General features: G+C 43.0%; 1 protein-coding gene across 1 annotated transcript in view; it reads right to left on the bottom strand.

Moving 5' to 3' along the window:
* Positions 1 to 1,101: 1,101 nt before the first annotated feature.
* GDE1 (glycerophosphodiester phosphodiesterase 1) overlaps positions 1,102 to 18,427 on the bottom strand; it is a 196,507-nt gene continuing 179,181 nt past the window's right edge. The window contains exon 6 of the mRNA XM_078665115.1: positions 1,102 to 4,518. Coding sequence (XP_078521241.1) covers positions 4,371 to 4,518 — 148 coding nt within the window. The 3' untranslated portion in view covers positions 1,102 to 4,370. The remainder of the gene's footprint in view (positions 4,519 to 18,427) is intronic.

Below are 18,427 nucleotides of genomic sequence, written 5' to 3'. Positions count from 1 at the left end.
TGTTTGATTTGCTCAAACGCTCCGTCCATCATCCCTTTTTGTATCGCCGTCATGGAGTCTGGAGCAAAGGGTGTGTTGGAAGACGGTGTCGAAGGTGGCTGAGTGGTCCAGTAGGGTGAGGGCAGCAGTTAAGACTCGGCTGAGGAGGGTGCTGTTCTAGTCTGTAGCGGACAGAGCATGCAAAACGAACATAAGCGCAGCTAAGTTGTGATTCCTATAATGGGACAAAATGTATTGACTAGAGTGGGATGTACCAGCTCCTGCACATAAATGCAATTCACAGTGCTATTTTAAACCATGTTTATATTCATTCACAATAATAAGACTTGTGATCTAATGCAGTGAGGATGTTCTAAACCAGCATTTAATGTAGCCATCTGAAGGGGCTTAAGCTTGATACGGTTAATTATCAGCAAAATCCGACTGGTAGAAAGCGTAAATCACAAGAGAAGGCCACTTCGAACCACTGCTTCAACTACAAACACTCCAAAATATAAATAGTGCTCCTCATTCAATGGCATTTCCCACCTGTAGGAATTTCAGATATGCACATTTCATTCATTTACTTACATTGGACCTGCAAACATCAATATACTTGATTTATTTTGCCACCCATGCACTACAGTCAGCATGTGTTAAACCACCCCGTGTACTCGGCCCTAATAGTATTACCAGTAGCCACAACATAGTTCTGGAACACTCTCAGGCCTGTTTAGGTAAAAGTGCCTCTTCTCAGGTGCTTATGCAAGCTTGCCTGTGTGTCAGCAGCACTATTACAGCTGTTTTGATAAACGGACTTCGCTGCAAGTAGGTGTCACTGTAACAGCTAATTAAAAGAGGAGAGATATCCACAACAAGGCAGCAAGAAAAATATATCCCACTGAGCTGTCTCTTTATCTTGTTTGCTTGACAATTATCCATCATGTGTTGATGCGGGAACCTAACAAATTGTGTTACACTTGGCAGGACTGAAAACAGGTAGAGCAGTGGACATCAACAGGTCATCCTGATCACTAAAGAGGTTGTATGCAAATATCCTTAACTTAGGTAACTATTTAGCCGAAGTATGAACCAACACGACTTACTTCTATTTATAAGAGATTGTTGAAAAAGAGAAAGGTTTATTTGCTATAAAGTCATCATCTTACAATCATTTTACAGATTTGAATTAGGACATCATCACAGTTTAAACGTTGCCTGCATACAGAAAAGTTATTGTTGCGTCTGGAATCAAATTACAGGATCTCAAATTTATAAGCACATTCATTTAAAACAGTTGAGCTTGCTAATATAAAGAAGGCAATCAAAACATACACTTTGTAGGCATTGTTCTGGAAACAATTCACTCTGGAATCATGCAAAATAGATTCATCTTTGTAGTTGCAGCAAAGTTAACCTTCTCATTTACAAAACAACTTTGAAACTGTGGGTTTTGAGGCTGCCATTAGTTACATAATTCTTTCCATCAAGCCATTCTTCTTAAAAAAACACCATTCACTCAGTGCACATTTTGTGTAAATGTTACATATACTGCTTATGTCTATTTACATGTGCAACTTGTTAATTTCCTTTGCTTAACCATGAACCACGCTATATGTTTTGGGGAAAAGAGGGCACCACAGGGACTTAATGCTGCACAACAGTACAGGAACGTATTCCTGAAGAAGACCTCAGCTGAAGTTCAGCACCTACACAGAGTTTGAAACAGGTTAAGATTTAAACCGAATGGTGTATTAAGGACTGAGACAGGCAAACGTACCACTGGATATACAGACGACTGTGTTTGTACCGTAATCTAAAGGAAGAGGGGACACTTCACCTTCAGTAGAGTTGAAAACTGTTGTACAATAGGTAAAGAATTTAATGAAGTATAAAATTAATGCATATGTAAGGATGATGTTTTAACAAACTTAGGGTTTTAATACGTTTATGACAAATGGTGAAGGGATAAAGAGGGTTTTAATACTTTCATGGCACGTGATGAAGGGATAAAGGAATATCACTTGGTGTCACAATTTTTTGAGAACAGTTAAAACATGATATTGTGCTGAACACTGGAAGAAGAAGTTGAATATGTACATTTTCTTATAGATAAAAATAATTTGAGGAACAAAATTGAGTTAGATAATACTAGAATCAATACAGTCTGGTATCCTTCTTCCTCAAATAGGTACAGCTTGATTCGTGGCTGAACAAAGGACATCTACCAGTTGTGCTCATTAGTAGCCCCACCTTTGCTAACCTTAAAGCGCAAAGAACCTTATGTGTTTAGAATACTTATGTGCAAACTTTTGCTAATGGTTACGATCAATATGTACATTACTAGGGGAAAATAAAAAGTGCACCAGTGTGAACAGGTACTTATGACATCTGCTTATACGTAAACATATGGTCACTGTTTCAATTCAATATATGGATAGTACAAAAAGAAAACAGAGTGTATTTCTAGTAAAATTCAGATTCACAGAAGATTTCAAAGGTAAAATGGCATCATTCAAGAAGACGGTTACTACAAATAAACAATGGAGTATTGTGGTCTGATCCAAAACATAACAACCCAGGCAAGCAACGGCTGTAGGGAGCAGAGTCAAAGCCCCTCCTTGTGTATTATTTGTTTCTACCGACATGAGCTCTGCGAGATAGCTAAAGCCTTTTTAGCAAGACCATAAAAAAGAGATGAAAACAGTATAAAAAGAGAAAAAAAAGCAAACATTCAAGTCGGATTAGACCAGATGAAGACCCTAAGACAACACGCGGGGGAGTCCCTTTGGGATTTTTTTGATACAATGCAAATAAACATTTTTTTAATGCATATCACATTTACCAAAAGAGTTAATCAGATGGGAACAGTAATTACAATATGAATAGTAGCAAAGTGAGTGACACTCTAATCAAATAACTGAAAATGGTTGCTTTCACAGAGTCCAGTATGTATTAATTCATCAACTGAAACCTCAAAGAGCTGATGTGGTCTGCTCTCTTGTCTAGGTACATCAAAGAATAAGATGTATCATTACCACCCTACACTAACTGATTAAGCAGTTGAATTCAAGGATCTCCATTCAAAACAATTGTGTAACGAGCACTTCACTGATATAGACGATACAAATGATAAAATCACAAATACAATCAGAAGGTTCTACTGCGTTTTCGTTTACTGACCTAATAGATACAATTGGGAACTGTGAAAGGAAGATATGTCATCTATTTGATAAGGATATATTCTGTATTTCTACCATTCATGCTGAGAGCTGTCTGGGGTCGAGATGCGACTAAGTGGAAGCACCAATACACAACAATGCACAGAACACAAACAATAATTTGAATGGACATGACAAAAACAAATGTGAAAAATCATTTATATATTTACACAGGATTCACTTCCTCCCAATTGTAGGCCAACTTCCAAAATGACAATATTAGTAACACATTCAACTCCGTAAGCTTTGATGGTTTATCTAGCAAATGTATATGTCTGGCTTGTCAGTGTGATTGCCTTCAATCTCTTTTGTTACAAATTCTTTAAAATATATACAGATTTTTCTCTCACCTCATGCTATTGGCCGTTTGGTGCATCATTCTGCCTCAATTGGAGTGCTTATGTTGCAACACATGTAGGGCTGCTTTACCATCTCAGAAATATTCTGAAACATGAATTTTGTTAATTTCGTAAATGCGCTGTATACAAAGAGTAGGTTTTTGTTTTGTTTTTTCACTGCAAAGCTCTTTTGGAAATATTTAGTCAAGAGCTCAGATGCAAGCCTCGAATTTTGGCCTTGCCACGGCTTGTTGTACTTGCCACTGGCTTATTAAAACCTCTTCTATAGGAGTGTATTTTAAATGAAGAACCACGATCAAACAGTATGCACAAGGGAGAAGTGGCACATGAACTAGCAGCTAAATAATATGCCAAAGTTAACCCTAAATGCTCAGTCCCCTCATGCATCCCTACTGGAAGTTCTAACTGTGCTACTGAAAAGATTCAAAGCACCATTTAACAAAAAAAAATCATTTTGAGTGAAGGCAAGCATTTCACTGGGAACTGCATCAAGAGCAAAACACACTAACTAGGAAAATAGGCAGCAATCATATTAAAAAATGTTTTAGGGTCAGAGTAATAAAAAAAAAACAGATTCGGTTCAAGGCAAATATTTTAGACAATAAATGCCCGGAACCATTCTTCAAACACTATGCCTTCGACGATGGTTCAGTGTTTTCAAGCGGCTCGCCTCTTTTGCAAAATGAACACATTTCCCAGCTTTGAAGCCATCACCTTTACTGCCTAAAACTGAGAAGACACCATGTTGAGTTCAGACAAGACAAGGTCTTCATCACTTGTAATGTAAACGTGGCGTGAATAGGGTGTTGCTTCAAAGGTGAGGGGGGCTATTTTCCAGCAGGCTGTCTGTGATGTAGGAAGTCTGAAGCACGGTCTCGTAGTAAGCTTTCACAGCAAAGTTATTAACTGTCCATCCAACAACTTCGACCCCTCTGGACCTCCACTCTTCGACATAGGCTCTGCAACAAGAGCAAAGAGAATGAATGCTAAAACGAAACAGCATGGCTTTTAGCAAATAGCAGCATTTACACCAACAATGAGATGGCTTCAACTTCTTCAAATATACAATATAGAGTTGTCTTTATTTTTTAGGATAGCATGCATGTCCCCTCACGGCCCCCTCGAAACACATTTTCTGCTGAGAAGCAAAATAAATACTACCAGATAAATGACACACATTGCTCGTGATTTAGGAACATATGTGCAGGGCAGCCCAACAAATGTATGTGCTGCGTTACATTTACTTCCTTGTCTTGTGCAACCCCAAACATACGAAGCACTGCATGGCTGTGATGCACATTAAAACACACATGCGACATCATTGCATTGGATGATAGCGCACACTCCAACCCTTTACTTAAAAAGCAACAGGACTTTGGAGAAATCCAGGTGTAGAGCCAGACCAACTGAGGACCAAACATGTCACAAGCAGGAATCAGAGGGAAGGGACTCCAGGTAGCGAAAAATGCTTCATATTTACGGTGAGAATCCTCACCGCATAGTTCAACAAAAACAAGGGCAAAGTGCGAGATGAAACACTACACCAGCAAAATAACTCGAGGGCGGAGTCGACAGAATAGGTAAAATTAAATCAATAAATCCTATTCTGCTGTCTGTCGACTTTACCCGCCTTCCCGCAACGCATACTTGCACCGGCTGCAACTGTTTGTTGCTAGCTTTGAAGTTTGAGCTGAATTTGACCAAATGTTTGTTTTTAGAGTTTTATATAGCGCGAACTAGACCCGAACCGAATCAGGTATCAGAGCGCTTTACATATTTTCCAGTTACGTTACATGAGGACACACTTTCATTTTAGGCACGGGGAGATTAAGTGATTTGCCCAGAATCACAGGAGGTTTTGGCGTCGTTACCGAGACTCGAACCCACAACCCCAGGTCCGAGGTCGAGCGCCCTAGCCGTTAGGCCAACTCCTCTCCTCTGCTTACCTAAGGGATAAAATAAAGCCTTTATTAATAAAACAGTACACCATGCCTCTATTTCTGTTTAGGCCCAATGTCACTATTACCAATGTTCTCAAATTTAGACATCAATTGTTGCAATCCACACTCTTTTGCAAACTGCTCCAATCTACAAACATGTCTTTCGTATGGATTTCAAGACAACCATGGGGGCTTACAACCAGCCAACACGATCTCAGTTGGTGGAATAGACTCATCAGACGTCAAGTGACAAATCTAGACAGCAGTACAGGCTAAGAAATGAAATTCAGAATATGCTGGTCAACTTTACACCATTGTGATTGCTCTTTTGGAATAGCTGTAATCAAAGAAATTATTTCTTGAATTCCAATCCCCAAAATCTTGAAGCATGACATAAACCTTTTTTACCTTGACTATGTAAAGATTTTGCCCATTTGTGGAGGATTCCAACTATATTATATTAACACCCCATTTCAAAATGGCCAATTCTTCCCGAATATTTCTGATAAATGGCACTGTTCCAGCATGAACAAACTATTGCAGATATTGGCCCACTCGTTTGACATTTCAGGAATTTTGGTATTCGTTGGGCATCACAAGCACAGACATATAAAAATGCACACATTTAAAAAGAAACTTTGCAGTTCACTTCCAATGGCCATTCATGTTCGAATCTGACTCACTTGTTTTGGCCATTGTAAAACGAATTTCCATTTCTGTATGCTGTAGCGAAAGCAGATTTCACATTTAATAATTCTGCATCTCTAGTTAGAACTAAAGAGTTGCACATGCAATGTTTCTACTGACTTAAATAAAACGAGAATGTTTATCTAGACATGAGTGAAACTTTAGGCCTACTCATGTTTTCAGTTTGCACATATTTCATTAATGTTTTTTTCAGGTCGAGCCTGCAGGTAGTGCGCTTGCACTGTTGATTGGCAACCTACTGTATCTAAAAATAAATGTTGAAAACTCTTTAAAAAGGGCTTAAAGCCTGCCCTTTACTTACCATTCTTTGACATTATTATCACTCTTCTTTGCTGCTTTCTAATTCAGCAGCACATGAGGTATCACTTCCTTTAAGCGCTTTACATGAGCACCACTTACATTACACAAGTTCACAATCAATTTTTTGGGGCATGGGGAAAAGAAGTGATTTGCACAGAATTACATGGGGGAACATCCTTTACAATGCAACTTTTACAACGAAGTACCTTTACGACGCAACCATTACAACGCAACTTTTACAAGTCTTGCGCTGGGGGGCGCTCTAGGATAGGGAATAGTTTCCAACACCTTCCCTACTATCCACGGGGACTGGAGTTGGAATAGTAAATTAAACTATTCACTATCCAGCGCCCCCCAACGCAAGTCGTTGTAACGACTTGCGTTGTAAAACTTGCTTCGTAAAGGCATGCGTTGTAATAGCATGCGTTGTAACGTCATACATCCAATTACATGATGTAGAGCTGAGGCTCTCACTGCTTGTTGTAAATACGAGGGTACATTCTGAGTGTGCGGTACGTATTAAAACTGTGCAGCCTGAGAGTGAGCGTATTTATTGCTGGACATATACATTTATTTCCACCTGTGATCAGAAAAGTAAAGTGCAATTTCCTACAGCCGTGTTATCTGAAGTTAATCAAAAAGTGGAGGTTTGTCTATATAACTAAGTTGCCAGATGCTGCGGTCTCCTCAATCAATCAAGAAATGCCATTGGCTCTTCAACGAGACCCCTAGTGGGGGCTTCGGCACTGTAAACGGTCATCGAGATGTTACCGAGCCACTAAGAAACAAGCACTGGCAAAGCAAACAGGACTTGCCTATACGAGATCTATTGGCTTCGTCAAAGCTTTTTAGCCATGTTTCACAGCAGCAATGGACCTCGCATAGGTGAGATGTATTGGCTTTGCCAGTGCTTGTTAGAGTCTGACACTAACTCATCTTACCCCTCCCTACCTGTGCACTGCAGAGCTTAGATGAGACCTTCACTGATTATTTGATAATCCAAGTTTCAATTAGTTCTATGGTCTTGTTCGCACTATAACAATTATAAAAACTGAATATTTTGTGTTCCTGGACAGTGCAGAGTTTACAACTATATACTAATGAAGGCTACTTCCTTGGCTCAACTGAGGTGCTGCTTACATTCTGAATGTTTTATTGCTTGCTGTGTAAGCCATCACACATCAGATTCATTAGGTCATGTACCATATGTAATGGGTTTTCTGTTTAATTATTGGATATTTCAAGGATACGTTCTCTGTCAGACCACAGAGACTACACAACTTCTGACTAAAACGCTACAAAAACCCTTCATTTGGGAAACAAGCCAGATCTTTCTCTGGCCCTCTTAGAGAACAACCTCCATGCTAGTATACTGATTACTCTGCACTTAGAATAATTGTCGCGTTCTCTACTGCCCTTCTGAGCAGTCTTTAAGAGAAATAATCTTTATTTTACATCTGCCTTGTGTTCAACAGTATATGGTGCGGACTGTTAATTAGATTAGGGTTTGGATTCCGCAACCACTGAATTTTACATTTTGATATGATTTGACTAACTAATGCCTTTTGCCTTCTGTACTGATTCTTAATTTTTAATAAACCTTTATGGTTTGTACTTTGATCCTGTCTCGTGTGGATTTCCTGAGTGGCTCTTTTTTGTCCTCTGGGAAATGCTATGTTATGAAGAGCGCTCGTTAGGAAAAACTCAAACATAGCCTCAATCCTTCAATCAATTCTTTTGAAGTGAAAAAAAGCGCTGACACCATTATGTTTACTGGAATAATACCTACTCTGATTTTGTAAATATCGCTGACAAGTAGTGAGAAGAAATTAGTCTGTTTTGCTCCATGGAAATGCAATTTGGAGCTTTTTACAAAATGTTGCAATAGGTTAGACTTGCTGACCTGTTCAGACAGACATACCAAATGAGTGCAGGGATAGATTATAAATGTATAATCTAAAATAGTCACTGATGCATCTCATGTGTAGTTCCTTGATACAAACTTTTCTCATGTATTCATAAGAATGCACATTTATTCTGTATTTTTGGGAATTTGATATTTCAAAAGAATAATCCAATCTGGGAAGTGTCCCCACCAGATGACCACACTATATAACGTTTGTGTAGGAAAAATAACTTTCTTATCTCTTGTTGGTAAATTGGTATAGAGCCTGTACTTATGCCAGATGGTCACATTTAGCTTGGAAAAGTAGCATGTGTATCAAAACTTAAGTTAGATAAAGAGCTGCAATACTGGCTAGGTCAAAATATAAAAAATAAAGGCAGGAGTTTTATCACTAATCTATCCATTGAGAAACTAACTGCTGAAGAAATGACGTATTGAACTAATGATTAGATTTTCCACAAGCAATCATAAACCTGTCACACAACTTAAAATTGATTCATACAAATGTATGATAAAGTGGATGTTGCAAAAATATATATTTTTCAAAATAAAAAAATTAAAGAACACCATACAACAATAGATTTGATAACAATTCAAAATGTGAGAAATCTTTCTATATTTATTGATCTTGGTGACCATCAAGACAATCCAGTCAATATCAAGTATCACTTGATTAACCTAGATGTAGACTTCAAGTATAAACAAGAAAGTTGTTTGAATTTTAAATTAAAGCACACAAAAGGTGATTGGAGCAATTCTTGAGATAGATCTAACCACAGGCAATCACTTGAGTTAACAGACCAAAGCTCTGTGGCAGAGGGCAGAGGTGACAGCGCGCTGAGCGCTAACTTGTAACTTTTAATTTTAAAACTGTAATACCTGGAGATCTCTGCTGCTGACTGGGAGCAGCTGCGTGCTTGGACCGCCCCGCTGAATACGAGCGGCGAGCGGTAACAGGACTATTTTATTCACTCCCCCCCTATCCCGCCCTCCTGACTCCTCCCCTCACTGGCGTCACCGCCTATATAGGCTCCGCCCATCTTGCCTCGCGCTGTAGACCAAAGCTCTGTGGCAGAGGGCAGAGGTGACAGCGCGCTGAGCGCTAACTTGTAACTTTTAATTTTAAAACTGTAATACCTGGAGATCTCTGCTGCTGACTGGGAGCAGCTGCGTGCTTGGACCGCCCCGCTGAATACGAGCGGCGAGCGGTAACGGGACTATTTTATTCACTCCCCCCCTATCCCGCCCTCCTGACTCCTCCCCTCACTGGCGTCACCGCCTATATAGGCTCCGCCCATCTTGCCTCGCGCTGTAGACCAAAGCTCTGTGGCAGAGGGCAGAGGTGACAGCGCGCTGAGCGCTAACTTGTAACTTTTAATTTTAAAACTGTAATACCTGGAGATCTCTGCTGCTGACTGGGAGCAGCTGCGTGCTTGGACCGCCCCGCTGAATACGAGCGGCGAGCGGTAACGGGACTATTTTATTCACTCCCCCCCTATCCCGCCCTCCTGACTCCTCCCCTCACTGGCGTCACCGCCTATATAGACGGCCCTCATGCGGCAGCGCAGCGGACGAGCGCAGCGGGCGCGACGGTGGCGCGCCGGAGTCGTGCCAGAGTCCTGCCCGTCTGCGCCCGTCCGCGCCTGCACGGGCCTAGGGCCTAGTCTCTCTGCCCCTAGCTATGTCACCTATTCCCGGGATGCCCTATTGCAGCTGCGGGGGCCACCTTGCTCCTCTAAGGCTATATTTAACTGTCATAATGCACCCACCTCGTGCCCTATCTGTTGCCTCTCACTAGACTCCTCCGCTTCAAGTTTAGACTCTATGTCTTCCACTTTTTGGAAAATGTCATCTTTAAATCACAACTCCTCCCTTACCTTGCATAAACCCTGCCCTACCTGGAAGTTCATCAGTATTAACTGTCGATCTTTTGTGAAACATAAGAGAGACATCTTTGACTTACTGGAGACTGACAGCCCAGCTGCCATGTTCGTCACTGAAACTTGGTTTACGGACAGCTCTGGCCCGGACATCGCCATGGCTCTTCCCAATGGATACACCTACATTGGGTGTAACCGTGTTTCCAAAGACGGTGGGGGAATCGCTATCATTTTCAAGAGAGAATTCTCTTGTAAATGGGAAGATCTCGATCTCCCAAATTGTGAGGCGGGTTTGTTTAAGCTCTTACTCTCCCCTCAATTCACTTTAACGGGTACGCTTATCTACCGTCCGCCGGGTTCCGCCAGTAATTGGGCTTCATCCTTCCCAGAATTCATCTCCCCATTCGTGGCGCAATCAACTAACTTCATTATCATCGGCGACTTAAACATTCATTTTAATTCTAAATCGTGTGCTACTGCTGCACGCCTCTTACAGGACTTGGCAGCTCTAGATCTTCATTTGCATAATTTTGATCCCACTCATAAAGCCGGCAACCTCTTAGATCCTATTATCTCGAATCTTGCTGGCATCGCCTATCAATCCTCTAAACCAGTCATTTGGTCAGATCATTTTATTGTAAATTTCTCAATTAAAATAGAGATGGCTAAACCTTTGAATCCCGCTCTTCCTCACAAAGCTAGTAGGAACTGGAAGCATTTAGATATTGACAATCTTAACGTCCTTCTCATCAAGGATAAACCCGCGCTTCCTAGTATATCCACCAAGGAGCTGCCCACCATTAAACGATGGTTGACAACGGCTTTGGATATTTGTCTTCCAACGCAAAAAAACAAACCCCATATACATCACCCACCAGCACCATGGTTTACTGACGCACTTCGTCAAGAAAAATCAAATTGTAAAAAACTGGAACGCATTTGGCGTTCCGAGTACAATCCTGATCATAAAATAAAATATAAGGTAGCCCTTAAAGCTTATCATCTGTCTTGTGACACCGCCAGAGCCAACTTTGCCAGCACTTCTATTCTTACGGCACAAAATAGACCTAAGGCGCTGTTTAAAATCGTTAAGGAGCTCTCAGGTGCATCTACGGCACCCAAAGACCCTTGTTTAAATACTGCTCAATGTGAGGTTTTGGCCAATTTTTTCGTTGAGAAAATTGATAAAATCTATGATACTTTTAACTCTAATTTGGCTGGGCCTATTAATTCTGATCCATCTCTTTGCACCCCCGCATTTGATACTCACTTTGGCTTCTCCTCTGCACGTCCTCCTCTGTATGCCTGGGACCCTATTTCTTCTACACTTTTAAAAAAGTATCTTCAAGATATTAAATCCGGCTCCCCCCTGGATCCAATGCCCCCACAAGTCTTGGGATCCCTAGATCCGGCTCTGCTTCAGATTATTTTAAAAATTCTGAATGCGTCGTTAACTGAAGCTATCGTACCCAATGAATGGAAGCATGCTATGGTGGTTCCATTATTAAAAAAGGCCAATGCTGATCCCAATGTTCCATCAAACTTTCGCCCCATTTCCTTGCTCTCATGCTTTTCCAAAATTTTGGAGAAACACGTTAACTCTTTACTTTCCTCTTATGTTGAAACCTTTAATCTCCTTCACGGTTCCCAATCCGGGTTCAGGACTGGCTTTTCGACTGAAACCACGCTTCTTGGAGTGTCGAAATCCATTAGACTAAAGGTGGACAATGGGGAGTCAGTGGCACTCATATTACTTGATTTGAGTGCCGCATTTGACACCGTCTCCCATTCCATCTTGTTGTCCACCTTGAAATCTGTGGGGGTCGGTGGCTCCGCCCTGGCCTGGATTGCTAATTTTCTTTCTGATCGCACATTTCAAGTGTTTTCTCCCACTTCTGTTTCATCTATCCTCCCTTCTAAACACGGTGTCCCGCAAGGGTCTATCCTTAGCCCCCTTTTTTTTTATTTATATGTAAGACCCCTGGCCTTTCTGGCTGAGCAGGCAGGTCTCACGATTTACTCTTACGCCGATGACACGCAAGTCATCTACTCACTTTCCACCAACAAAAATTCCTCTTCCTCTTCTCTTCAAAATGGACTCCGACAAATATCTGCGTGGATGCATGACCACAAATTAAAATTAAACGGGGACAAAACGGAACTGCTTCTGTTTGGCCAAGATATCTCGTTATGGGGCCCACAGCATTGGCCTCCGGAGATGGGTCCTCTTCCTACCCCAACTACGAATGCTCGTAATCTTGGGGTCCTCCTCGACAACCAACTGTCCTTTAAGCAGCACGTCGTGAAAGTCTCCGCCACCTGTACCACCATCATCAGGTGGCTGAGGAAAATCACGTGGATGCTGCCTGCTGACACCCTGAGGACGGTAGTCCAGGCTCTTGTCATCTCACGCCTGGACTACGGGAACATCTTACTCTTGGGTGCCAGTAAGGAGGTAATTAGGAAATACCAGGTGGTACAAAATATGGCGGTTCGCCTTATTTGTAACCTTCCTGCTAGAACTCCGACCTCGTCTCACATGCGTAACCTGCATTGGCTGCGTATTGAGAATAGGACTAAATTCAAGGCCTTGTGTCTTATGCACAAAATTTTGATTGGAACAGCCCCCCACTATCTTTCTGTTTTAGTGCAGCGTTATGTTCCATCTCGCGCACTTAGGTCCTCCACCCAAAATAAAGTGAAAGTACCACGAATCAAAAGAGCAAAAATGGGAGGTCGGTCATTTTCCTTGCTAGCCCCATCGCTGTGGAACTCCTTACCGCTATCTTTACGATCAGAAAGGTGTTTTTTGACCTTCCGCAAGGGCATCAAGACCTGGCTATTTGATATGTAAGATGCTGACCTATCGCTCCCTTCACCTTCTATACCTTGTGTCTACTCTAGCGCCGGGAAACCTCCGGGTAGCTGTGCGCTTAATCAAGTGTAATTATAAATAAATAAATAAATAAATAACCCATCATTCTTTTGCCCGCTATGACATTTCAGTTTGAACTTGGCCATACGCAAATCAGCCCTGACCCTGCTCCAACAGAAACAGTCCGAACTGCCACGCCAGGTCCTCCATGAATTGGAACATAAGCAACCGAAGAGCGGTTTAGTTCTGATTTATGCCGGTCAGTTGGTGTAGCTTGACTCCAATGACACAGTGAGCAAGGGACTGATGTCTGGACATACCCTTGGCCATGCGAGGTCAATGTGTCACTGGAACCAAGCTACACCTGATTGACAAGCCAAATTCAGGGCAAACTTGGTCTTGGGTTGCTTGTGTTCCAGTTCAGGATTGTGTTAATCGTTTTGGCTTGGCTGAAGCCCTGCATGCCACTAACTCGAAGTCGTTGGCTGGGTAGAACTGAAAGTAGCAGCACCTACTGTATAAGACCATACTCTGGAGTCACTAGAATGCTGAATACTTTTGAAGGAGTGATAATGGCATCCTCTAAACTGACCTTTTACTTATCTCTTGGAAACAGCTTCCATCCTTTCTTTCTTTTAAATCCTGGTTGTGGAACCTATTAATAAATTTGTTGTCTGGTATCTCCAAACCAGTTTTAAACACTATTCCCTTTAACTGCACGTGTTGCGCACCCACTCAAGTCACTTGGTGACATTCACTGATCACTATTTGTGTTTTTTCTGTTTTTGTTACATATATCTTTTTTGGTCGTGTATTGTTGTTCTGTGGTCTTTTTTGTTTAACCCCCCCCCCCCCCATGCTCCGTCCAGAGTGTGGCTACACCTGGACGTATTGTAAGCAGACCCGATGATGAAGCATGTCACAAGGGCAGTTTTTTCAAAACAATAGATTTTTTGTTTTGTGGGACGTGTTGGGGTTGTTGGTGTTCACTTCTTTCCACCCCTCTACGTGTGTATAACTATTATCTAGGGGGTTCGGGTGGGAGATTCACTATTGACCCTCTCCCCATTCTTGTGTGAAATAATGCTTAGAGCGGCAGCTTAGCCGCAGGGGTTGTCTCTACCTGGTGATCCGGTGATAGTACTATTGCACCGGACACGCTTTGCAATGCTGTAAGGATCTCCTACATTTCTTCCCCTCCGTCTTGATCTTGTGTCTAATTGTCTTCTAGTCCAGTTTTATTAATATGGCCTTAATTCCCGGTTTGTCCTTTGGTGAGGACATTGTCTCAGATATCCTGGCAGGACCGTCACTACTGGGTGACGCGGCGGTCTCTGATGTATTGGCCCAAGGTGAAGGCTGGGATACATTACTGGAATTGAAAAAAACCCAAGTCAAAACGATTTTACATGGAGCAATCCTTACAGAGTACCTGCGGGTGAATGCCGCACCCAGAGGTCTTCTGGTAACTAATGAGCCCCTAATATTCCTAGAGGATGAGACCTTTAGACGTGACTGGGCCCTGGTGGCATGGAAGTGCACCCGGGACTGGCTCGTCTTGATAATAAATACGGCCAAACGTCTGGCAGATGCACTTCTGATCCAAATTCAAACTACTGAGGCAGGGTTACAAACCAAGATCGTAATGACCACCTTTGAACACAAATTAGACTCGATCAACACAGAGTTGGCCGAATATAGGGACCATCTAATACACTCCAAGGTCTCCAAATTACAGAAGGATTTAAAAAACTTTTCCAGGGAAAAAGCCTATCCCTATACCAACGATGAATATGCCAAACAAAAATTGGCTGAAAACAACAAACACAACCAGCAGGGCCGACCTCGCCAGTATACCACCAGCACCTCAAGCGAGGGCAGTGAGGGGGATATTCCACAGAGAAGGAGGGGGAGAGGTCGGGGGCAATGGCGAGGACCAAGACCACCCATGTACCACCAATCATTCCAGCAATATCCTAACCAAACATTCCATTGGCCTGGAATGGGCTATGCTCCTCCGGGATCATTTCCTAATCCCCATTTTCAAAATCCTCAATTTGAGAATCCCCGCTTTCAAAACCCTCAATACCAAAATCAACAGTTCCAGAATTACCAAGAGCCTTTTTTATTGAGAGGCCGGGGGAAGGGACGGGGCAAGCAGAAGGGTCAACAACAAGTGACTTGGGAGGACCCGAACCAGGAAATCACGCAACGAATCACCCGGAGCATGGCACAGAACAGCCTGCCGAGTACCAGCGGAGCCCCTCCTTAGTGGTTAACTTATTCTCCTATCCTTTATCAAAACTACAGGAACAGGTACTGAATAAAGGGCTGGGTTTTGTACCGACTAATCCCCCGGATCTTTTTAGACTCCGCCAAGATTTGGCAGCCTTCTTTCGCAGCCTGAGGCTCAGTGTCTTTTTTCAGGATCAGGAGCCTAGGGAGCAGGAAAGAGGTGACACCACCTTTCGACCTAAATCTCAGTTTACTCCCCAACTGTCTTTATTGCCACCCCAAATGGCGGCATTTGAACAGGCTGTTATCCATGACTTGGAGACCTCGGGGTTGGAACAACATCACCATGGTTTTTCAAACTTATCCAACGTAGAGAGACAGGCTTTGAGGGAACTATCTGATAACAGGGAGATTATCCTGAAGCCAGCGGACAAGGGTGGGGCCACGATGATTCTAGATCAGGTGACTTATCGCAACGAGTGTTCCTGTTTACTCTCTGACTCCAGGACTTATTTAAGATTGGAGGAGGATCCCACTGATACCATCACTAGGGAAATCACGATGACAGTCGAGGAAGCTCGAACTAATGATTGGATTACAAACCATGAGGCTGATTTCCTTATGAACAAACATCCCAAGATTCCTTACTTTTACGTCCTGCCGAAAATTAATAAGGGGGTGAGACCCCCTCCCGGGAGACCAATTGTCTCAGGGATGGGGTCCTCACTAGAACCTTTGTCACAGTTTTGTGATTTTTATTTTAAACCCCTTGTTCAGAAACTACCGGCATATCTGCGAGACACCCTGGATATTTTGAATCTTTTGAAAGACATCTCCTTTGATCCTACCACGGAATTCCTCATAGGCCTCGATATAGAGGCACTATACACCAACATTCCACAAAGAGAAACCCTCCAAATGCTGGAAACCATCTTGTTTGAAGAGGGATGGCCATATCACACACCCAGAGCCTTCATTTTACATCTGGCAGAATTGGCTTTGACCAAGAACTTTTTCGAGTTTGAGGGCAAAATGTATTTACAAACCCATGGCACGTCCATGGGCAGTGTTTTTGCCCCCAGCCTGGCTGGACTATACGTGGGGGCATTTGAACAACTTACTGTCCTAGACACCACCGGACCGTGGTCCTCACACTTGAGGCTATGGCGTTGATATATAGATGACGTCCTGGTCATTTGGAGAGGGGATGAGACCTCTGTGAACAACTTTCTTGTGTGGTTGAATGAGAGAAACCCCCTTCTCCATTTTACCGCGACGGTGACCAAGACCAGCCTCCCCTTTTTGGACCTACTACTGGAACCCAGCGAGGGCATCTTGAAAACTAGGGTTTTTCATACACCAACTGATAAAAACGCGTTGTTGGCTTATCAAAGCTTCCATCCGAAATCCCTACGGGAGAATTTACCCGTGGGCCAATTCTTCCGGATTCACCGCAATTGCTCTGACCGGGCAGAATTTGTTACTGAGGCGAATGTCCTCACCACTAAATTACGACAGAGGGGATACCCAGTCCAAACCATTAAAAGAGAGAAGAAACGGGTACTGAATGCCAATCGCGACGCCATCCTCACAACGACCATCAGACCTGAGACTAACAAACCTGTCTTTGTCTCAACATTTAATACAGCATCCCAGCAGGTCAGACGTCTGGTACTGCGGAATTGGAAGATCTTGAATACAGGGGGACTCCATTTTGAGAAGCCTCTCTTTTCTTTCAGGCGTAGCCAAAATCTTAAGGACCGGTTGGTCCATACGAGACCAAGGATTACAAATACGACCACGGATTCCAGACAAGTGACTGGTCTCCCTAGACTGATGGGCCACACAAGATGTGGCTCCTGCAGTATGTGTGCTTTGACATCAAACACAAAACAGCTGGACTTGGGCCTGCGCACTCCCTGGGAACAGAGATCCCATACCAACTGTAATTCTCAGGGAGTGATCTATTTAATCACGTGCCTCTGCAAGAAATTTTATGTGGGGATGACGAGCAGGAAGATACGCACGAGGATTACGGAACATCGGAGCACAATACGCTGCGGCAGATCAAATACGAGAATGACAGCACACTTCCTGGAAATGGGACATTCTGCTGATGAGCTGAAATGGACTGTAATTGAAAAACCAAATCTTGGGAGACATATGACAGATGAACATCAGATTCTGCTACTTCGTGAGCAAAAATGGGTTTACCGCCTGAGAAGTCACATCAATGGCCTGAACGATGAAATACCTTGGCAAGCACTGGGGAGACAGTAGTCCCTAACCTTGGTTACTAGAAGTTTAATATTGTCAGTGGGAGATTCCCTCCACCATGACATATAAATAGAAACGTCAGGACCCTAGGAGTCAGTTCAGGAATCCTTATCCAATCACAATTACCCAAAGTGTATACATTACTTTATGGGAGGCCCTGGGAGAGATCATCATACCTAGAGGGTGCCCTGTAATAGACACCACAGGGGAAGGGCAGTGATTGGGACTAACTTAATGCTGCGCGTCCTGATTCGGACTGCCAGAGATCCTAGCAAGTGTTGCCCCTAAGGCCCGTCCCGGATCAATCATGCTCTTGTGTTCAATATCGGACACTAATTACAGGGGTGACCGCATTAGAGTTATTGAGGCTGAGATGTCGGCAAACATACACATCGGGACTCAATTTCCCATGTGTTCCGGGGCACGCACACGCTACGGTATGGCGTATGACGTCTTTCTGTGCGTCCCGAGAAGCGCAACAGCTGCAGGTGGAGCAATTTCACTATTTCTATGCTCCTGAACGGTTCGCCATCATCCACGCGGCGATCTGAATAGCAGGCTAACACACGAGGAGGGTTCCTCGGAACAGTAAGGAGGCATAAAGCGAGGGGGTCGGGACTGAGGCGACGTTTACATATCGGCGAGCAGAAGTTCTGATCTGGGCTGATTTGGGTTAACTTACGAACGCCCGTAGTGCTTGGACTTTAACACGCTATCTATGATACTGATGCAAGCGCTAAAATGAGC

This window comes from Lissotriton helveticus, chromosome 10 (assembly GCF_964261635.1).
Source record: "Lissotriton helveticus chromosome 10, aLisHel1.1, whole genome shotgun sequence".
Taxonomy (NCBI): domain Eukaryota; kingdom Metazoa; phylum Chordata; class Amphibia; order Caudata; family Salamandridae; genus Lissotriton; species Lissotriton helveticus.
Note: the sequence above shows the minus strand (reverse complement) of the source record. Positions and strands in the feature narration are given on the sequence as shown.